The sequence below is a fragment of the Tigriopus californicus genome, chromosome 7 (genome assembly GCF_007210705.1).
Source record: "Tigriopus californicus strain San Diego chromosome 7, Tcal_SD_v2.1, whole genome shotgun sequence".
Classification (NCBI taxonomy): Eukaryota; Metazoa; Arthropoda; class Copepoda; order Harpacticoida; family Harpacticidae; genus Tigriopus; species Tigriopus californicus.
In genome coordinates, this window is record NC_081446.1 from 15,903,582 (window position 1) to 15,912,381 (window position 8,800).

At 39.1% G+C, this 8,800-nt stretch overlaps 1 protein-coding gene across 1 annotated transcript in view; it reads right to left on the minus strand.

Moving 5' to 3' along the window:
* Positions 1–8,470: 8,470 nt before the first annotated feature.
* The window catches only part of LOC131883180 (proteasome activator complex subunit 4-like), a gene marked incomplete in the record, with an annotated part of 18,186 nt that continues 17,856 nt past the window's right edge, over positions 8,471–8,800 (minus strand). The window contains 1 exon segment of the mRNA XM_059230566.1: positions 8,471–8,799. Coding sequence (XP_059086549.1) covers positions 8,680–8,799 — 120 coding nt within the window.

The following is an 8,800-nucleotide window of genomic DNA, read 5'->3' on the forward strand; positions in this document are numbered from 1 at the left end:
CGATGAATTTCCGTTATTTTTGGTCAAAAGAAATGGCTTAAAGAACAACGAGTTCAGCAGTCTATCAACAGATTAATGCTTAGCAACGTTCACTTTTCGTCTCAGAATGTCCACCACTACTCGAGTGCCATCCCAATTCCATGCCCTCGTTCACTCTCGAGCCACTAACAATTCACGAGTCCAGTCAAGGCCAATCAAGCAGGTATGATCGATGAGGGATATGCGACAAATCAGAATTTCACACACAACATTGAATGCCCCGGGATTGAGTGCTAGATTCGAGTCATCTATGAATTCTGAGCCAGACAGATATAATACTATACGTACGTACACCCAACCAATATGGGATGCTAATACAAGATTGGTTGGGTTTTACTCCCCCCCCCCCTTCTGGAGACCAATCTCCTGAGGGAATTGCCATTTATTACAGTTCTACACAGATGCCAAGGTGCCAAGACAAGGCCAATTTGGATAAGCGCGAAACGATGGCCGTAGATGGATATTCAATAGTATGAATTAGAAGGATTAGTATTTGTTCTTTCTAGCTGTTTTTCAAGGGACTTTCAAGATCAGCCAATTCCGCACTGGTTTAGTACTATGTATAACTTCTTCACGGTGGGAAAAAATGTTTGGCCACATTTGTGACTAACCAGGGTCACTGTGAGACTCCAAGACTCCAATAGATCATAACCAGGCCTCAGTCGACTCGAAATCCAAAGACGAATAAGGTGCAATGGTCAAGAGTCAATTTGGCAGCAAGAGCAAAATTAAGCATTCTCTACTTTTGTCTTTAACAGGGCGTCATATATGGGTGGAATTTTAAGAATACGATTTGACATAACCATGCGGCACTTGCTTATAAGTTTAACATGTACTCGACACATTTTTCCTCCACTTTGAGGAATGAAAGCAGGAGTTTTGCCAGGAAAATCAATACGTCAATGAACATTATTCTTATTATTGTTATAAAAAAAACACTCAAGACATCTAAGGGGACGTATGAAGATTGCTCGTAGGGGTGAGATGGGAAGAGATGATAGCTCGGATGAGGTATAAATTGTTTGTTTAGTTGGTCTTTAAAAATGACCAGTTTTATTGACTATCGGATAGTCGAGGGTAGTTCATTCCAATGTTCAACGGATATAATGTTCTGGTACCACTAGCCATCTTCGAAGATGATTTCCAAATTCTCAGGAATGGTGCTTTTGTTCAAACAACAGGATCTTAAAAATTAGAAGGAATATGTCTACTTAGTTTGTTATTTCAAAAATCTGATTTTGACATGATTTGACGTCAAGACAGATACTTGATTGAATGATGAACTGTTTTTCGTGCCTTTAGTACACCAAGAAAATTCCCTAAAATAGTTTGTCGTGTCCAATATGAACCAGTACAATGTCTATTTCGTTCACTAAATCCATTGCAAGGCATTTCTTTCTCTATTTATCTTTCTGGCTGACAATGGATTGTCAGATTTGAGGGTTTTCTCTAACCGATTTTTTTTCTTTCCACAGGATTGAAACCAACCACATAAAGGACCACCAATTATTCATTGGTATCCCTTTTTTCTTTCATCTCAACGTGAAAATCAATTTCAAATCCACCCTCCAGCTCAAGTAAAAAAAAAACGATTGAAGACCGAAACCCCGTTCATGATTCCGCTTCGAAAATTGTCTCCAGCAGGTCTTGTTCATGAAGAATTTACATGTAAATACTCCATGCGACATATTTAACCTGACAAATTTGAATTTAGATTTTAATGATGGTTTGTCGTCTTGTTAAGATTAGGCTTAGTAAGAGCTGAGTTCTATGTCCAAACAATGTTTTGATATATATTCATTTTTTTATATTATGAACGGCATCATTGTAAATGTCAAAAGAAAAGTTGTGATCGAAATGACCTCACGCGCAATACGAGCCTCATTCATTGGAAAGAACCAAGGAATCAGACCCCAAGTTATCAATGATATTAGAAAGAGGTTCAAGCTTGAGAAATCAGTGTGGATCCCGGCTTTAATGAATGCCTTCAAACGTCGAATTCAGACGAGCCAATCAGGGTCACCATGGGTGTGGAGGAAACCAATGTCCGAAGGACCATAGAATACCTTGGCCCAATTTTGCGGGCTAGGAAGAAGATACACCTCATCACTGATACAATTGTGCCAAAAGATTTGCCCCATCCAAGTTTTTACTCAATGAAATACAGAGTGGAAAGCAAGTCATCCTATTCATCAATGAAAAGTGTTCCAAGATGGACAACGTGCCGAACTGAAGGACAAGCCACCATATTTCTGATAAGAGGGTGGAGGATGTACCTGACAATGTTAAGTAATTTTTGAAACTGAAAATGCGACTTCACTGATCGTCTTGACAACTGTCCCTGGTCCTGGTTATAGTGGCCAACTTGGCGGCTAAGCCCCAGGTGCTTTCCAATGAATGAGGCTCGTATTGCGCGTGAGGTCATTTCCATCACAACTTTATTTTTGACATTTTTTAATGATACCGTTCAAAATATAAAAAAAGGACGAATATCAAAACATTGCCTGGATATAGAAATCAGCCCTTATTAAGCCTAAACTTGAAAAGACGACAAATCTTCATTAAAACCTAAATTCAAATTTTGTCAAGTTAAATTTGTCGTTTGGGGTAGTCCTCCAAGATAATGGAAAGTTCGATGAGCGCATCCAGTTGAAGGTGGGTAAAGCTTTTCAAACATGTGGTTGGATATATCGCACGTTTAAGTCCAGAGATAGTGTCACGATGCTAACTCTGTACAAGTCAATTGTCGAGCCACATCTTGAATATGCCTCGCCCATTTGGGCTTCAATTAGTTCAGCCGGTTTGCAAATGGTCGAACAGGTTCAAAGATGTTTTACCAGGAACATAGGAGGTATGAGAGAGCTCTCACATTGGGAGAGGCTAGAAGTGTTGGGACTGTACATTATTCAACGAAGTTACAAAAGATATCTGATACTTTACGGTTTCATAACCATTCATGACCTTTGTCCCAACCCAGGATTTAGGGTCAATTGTAGTGTCTAGTAGTGACCATAGAGGCTTAACGCGCGTTTTAAGCGTTTGCGGAGCACCCTCAAGCCCTCGAAAATCCAGGCTAGTTAAAACTATGAAGTCCAACTTTCTTCCTTCTCGGGCTCCTTCATTGTTCAATTTGCTGCCTTCAAACAGTCGAAAGGAATACGTATGTAGTTGTTAAAGCAAGTAAAATTAATGCCTTTTTCTGTCTTGAACTGTTGGGAATTCCATTCCCAATAACGGTAAAGATGTCCACAGAAAAGAACAGGGTATCCCGCAAAGCGATCTTGAATTGCCTTAGATTAGCACACTCTCTGACACTTTGGGATATTGTGTTTATGATTGGACCTGGAAAAAGCTGTTCCTACGTAACATTCTTGTCAATCAATTTTCCTGTAGCTTTTTTTTTTGCTTCGATTCAATTTTTTCCGAGAAGTAGGAGAATATTGGACCCCCCCGAGATCGTGACATCTTTTCCGGTGTACTTTCAGGGTGTCGAGCCCTATCTCCAAAGGCGTTCCTTACAGGTGAGGCCAGAAAGCAGCCTATGAAAATTTGGAGAAACCCCTGTGGGTTAACCTATAGCTCATTGGTTACTTCGTTTGGTCCCTCTTGGTGGGGAAGTGGATCAAGACAGACAATACAAATAACTTTTTAAATTGCTGAGCTGCCTCCCAAATGGGTTGTTCGCTCCTACAGGCCGATTTGTCCCAAATATTTTTTTGAACTGGGAAAAAAAACGAGATGAAAAAGATAAGAAAATGTGAAAAAATTGATATGATATGATAAAAAGTGTAGAAATGGAATGTAAACATTTGCATTTGTGCATATTAGAGCTATATTGCGTAACGATAATTTAACTGAATCTGCCGTACCCCACTTTGGAACCAACATCCTCAACTAAACTAACTTCGATTGAAAATGCAAATGCTGCACTAAAGCACTCTGAAATTTGTAATCAAAATCACTCACTGATAGGGTGATATTTAAAACATGTTTTTCATGCACTCTAGAAAGTTCCACTTGAAAGTGGCAAATGAACCATCTACATTACAAATGATTATTAGCCCATTATTGTTCTGCATTGTACCATCCTGTTGGGGTAGAGATTGATAAACAAATATACAGACAAACAGTTTCCTAATCGTGTCTTGTGGGACCATCCAACGTTTGAACGACAACGTTATGCATCATCCATATCTATGCCGATCTGTGCCACAACGATGCTTGGTCGTGCAAATTCAGGCCCAAATTTATACATTATTTGCTCTCTGTGATATCATTGATTTGAGTCACTACTTCGTTCAGAGAAGATGAAGATGACAAAAACCAGCAGCAAATCAGGACATGAGTCCTTACAGTTTTTTAGCACTGAAAAGGTGATGTCTTTACATAGTTCACAGCAAATGAGACATTCTGTAGTAAACTGGCAAAATTTTTAGCCGAATTCTCCTTCAAGCATCTTAAATCAAAGCAAAATTTGAGTTTTACTATTGTATCAAAAGCAAAGGTTCGAACATTTCTTTTATCTCGATGATTATATTTAACCTTAGGGTCACAGATATTATACAAATTATGGAACTGGTTTCGATATTTATATTTGGCATTGTCCTGTTACAGCCTTACCGACTTTACTATCACGTCCAACGAAAGGCCCTAATCTCCTTTTATGGGACAAGAAAGGTATTAACATCGATTACTTTGATCGTAAAATCTATTCTACCAGATTTTTCAAGATAACCTAAAATGACAATGATTTGGCGGACTTCCTTACCGCTATTGGGAATGTACTTCCCAGCAGATCAAGAGAAAAAAAAACATTTTACTTAACTTTATTTTTGTATTATTTTATCGACCAACGAATTAGAGTTGGCGGATCGGGCAAACCCTTGAATATAGGGTTGATCAGGAATTTTAGTCAAAAACTTGTCCAAGTCTGACTTAAATACTGCTGCTGGATCAACAAGGCCTACATATTCCCTACGAATATTGGAGGGAAGCAAATTAAACAATGAAGGAGCCCGAAAAAGAAGAGAAGTGGACTTCATTATTCTTACTAGTCTGACTAGTCATGAGTAACGAAATTACAGTAATTCGTTCCTTTTCTCGAAAAAGGAACTGTGATTGCATTACATTTTAAAATTGTGTGATTGTAACGACCCAACATCTACAAGAATTACTCGTTACTCGTTCCCTTTTTCAGCTTCCAGAATGGCCTTTAATTTTTCGCTTATCTCGTGACAGCTGAAGAACCTTAAAGCTCAACAGAAATTGCCATTTCTACTAATTCCATCTAGTATAATTTGATCAAAAAAGTCAGGGTTGCAAATTGTGTTTGCTCCTAACCGCTCTAAATGTGTTAATGGTTTTGACTCGTGTTGCATTTGCTACTTTAGTGTTTACATCTTCTCATTCGAATTCCGTTGGACTCAAGCACGGAAAATGTCTCCTTGACTTGAATATGATGCAAGCCTCTTCATTTCACTTCACTTAGGAGATGGAATTCTTACAGAGAAGCTTTACCGACTTCACAATGCCTAATAATGTTTTCCATCATGAATTTTGCGACATTGTTTCAAACCGTTAACAATCATTATCCCATCCAGGGTCCCAATCTTGACTCCTCAAAGTATTATGATGCACTACATTTTAAACAATTATGCCAAGATTAAATGCCAAGGCTCATTATTAAAAAAAAATGTTGACAAGAACTCTTCAAATGTTACGCATTAGGACTGCTTGAGTCAAAAAACTCCATTTCTTTTGAGAAGAATGGTCTGGATGGGGTAAACCATAAAATATTGGTCATCTAAAATTTTAGTAAAAGTAATTGTAACGATTAACGCCATTACAATTTTTTTTCGAGTAATGGTTGAGTAACGAATTTTTGACTAATGTAACTTTAACTGTAATTCGTTCCTTTTATTGAGGAACGACTAATGCCTTGAGAATAGTTCATGTTCCTGTGATATAGGTATGTGTATCAGAGCACTTGTTAAAAGGATTCACATTCAATTTGGCTTGGAAGAATTCGGTAGAAACGCGTGCAATTTTCAGAAAACATGCAAAAGCGGCAAGTCCAATTAGGGCCAGAGTAAAAAACCTCCAATTGGCAGAAGATCTGTCTAATGCCCAAGCAAGACAAAGAACTTTTTTTCTGTTTATGGGCGTCTCTTACAAGATGAAAGAAAGCCTTCATTAGTCTTAGTTCAGAAGGCGAAGACAAATTTTGCAAAAGACTTCAGGGTGGCCGGTATAATTGTTCTCTTCCTCACACTCTATAAAAACTCCGTGGCCAACCCATTTTAGATAGCAAAATCTGTGGCACAAAATAGAATAACAGAACTTGTCTACGTCCATCCATGCATCCAATAGTATAGGAGGAAAGGTTACTGCCATGCAGCCCATGAGGTCAAAATTATGAAACAATCCAAAGGCAACAATTGGGCTAAATTTTGACCTTGGATGTAATGATCTCCAGTTTCTTTGTATTGTTATTCTCACAATTTTGCCATTTAGGCCATTATTCAACCTGAGTGTAGTTCTAAGGGCAGTCTGTTTGAAGCCCGCTGATGCAGTACGTCCCGAATGCTTTAGTTACAGCTACTTTGCAATCATTTGATAACCCTGGTACATAGTCAGAAGTTATTGAAAGTACTCAAATCAGAACATGTTTCGGGCCAAATTAACAGGTTTTGAATGTCTGGTTTACATTGCTCTGGTCCTAAACTTGCGGTCTTTGGCGTTCGTAAGTTGAAAATCATTTTGCTGGAAATCGCCATGTCGAGGTACCAACTTCGTGACTGACTTGAACTTCGTGGACATGGAATAGGCATGCTGAAGGCTGGAATGTCAATTTTGGGGGTTGCTTACTCGAATTCTGGCTAAAGGACATATGGGGCAAACTCACGACTTGTCACCTTTGGGCGGGAAAAGATGCCGGGAGCTACCACCAACATTAACCAACTCAAATTCCAAGTGAAAGCTGACTGTTCTGAGATTGATCCCAAAACCTGGGATAACCTGATGAATGGAATGCCAAAATGAGTAGATATTTAGATCAAGATGAAAGGGGGTCACAATGGTACATGGAATGCTTGAGAAAGAAGGGATAAACGTTATTCGCCACCGATTAGTTGGCGGTGCTACTTTTTTAAACTTAACCTAACCTTATCAAACCTAACCTTACCTAACCTAACCCAACCTAACCTAACAAGATATTAATAGCCTTTAAACTCTCTCTCCAAACCTTTCTAACAGTTTGTCACAAATTTAAAAATGAGCACCGCCAACTAATCGGTGGGAAATAACGTTTAGCGAGAAAGATTTACTTAACTAAAATAGGAATACGTCATTGTTGTAACTAAACTTTTTGGGACACACTGCTTTGTATCCAGTTCACCTGTGTTAAAAAATCTCCCATTTTTTTAATAATCGCTTTTGATTGGTTAAAGGATTATTGTCTGGACTTCAATTTGCTAAGATCTCTCTGTCCCGTACTTACTCAAGCTTAGAAATCTCGGAAAAAAAATTCGAATAATCGCGTCGTCATTTATAGATTTTGGGCTGACCTCCCTTTGAAAAATTCATCCGAAATCTGACAAACCACCTTGAAATGAGAAAACGCTGGACGAAACGACATAATATCAAGCGATTTCTGATGTAAGCCAGGCATCTCAATCCACAATCAGGTGTGTGTATGCATGTACGATGTTTCAATGCCTTGGCTGGTCTATTCGTCTGCTTGTCTGGTTGAATTGAATGATGGGATGGCCGCAATCCACTCCAGATTTGGGACGTGTGTAACGAAATTTCAAATTTGTGCTTAAAAGCCAGTGAAGCTTGAAGCATAATGCATCATCGCATTCCGAAAATAACGAGCGAGATCCAGATTCATGCCAATCTACGGACGTACCTGTAGTACTTAGCCGTTCAATCACTTGGCGAGAGTAACTCGAATTACCAGTGTAAAAGCATACTCGATTCGAATATCGAATAGAAACCAACGCCCAAGTCTCTGTGGGGGATCACTGATCATCATTGATCAAAATGAATGCTAAACTTGTAGCCAATTCGTACCGGAGCACTAGGTTGGTAAAGCCAGCCAATAAGCCCTTTCTTCACCAGTCAGTCAGTCAGTCAGTCGTGTTGTACTTAAAGAACGAACGAAGTAATTCATGCTGAACTCGTCTGAAATCCCTCTTGCCTGGGTTGGTTCATTCGCTGGTTCTTGCGACATAGTGAGTAAACAGACTGAATGGATCAGGTACTTGGTAGTCTTGCCGTGAACTGAAGATTATGTCAATGACAAGGTGCCTGTTTTGCATCAGAGGTTTTCGTTTTTCAGGTTCATTCAAGATCATTTCTGTTCTTTGTTCACTCACTCTTCGGATCATCCATCCGCTCAAGACAGATGGAAAGAAATGCCATGTGCTGATTCAATGCAGTAGTAATTTATTACAATCCACGGTAATCCAAATTTGGCTATTGGCATGAGGAAAATATAGATGTATTGTAAACGTAAAAAAAGAGACGGATATTCTTGTATGTAGATAGTTGTTGTTGTTGTTGTTGTGTCGCGCTCAAACCGAGACAATTGTTCGTTGTTGCCCTTGTGGTCGGCGAGTGATTCAGCTTGGATTAGAATCAGGCGTAGTAACTCGGGGACACAAGCAAGTCCGTGAGGATGGAGAGCTGATCCTCGGAAAACTTCATCTTATGCTCCTCCCAATTGTCTTGATGAGTCCTCTTAAAGTCCATAAGAGTT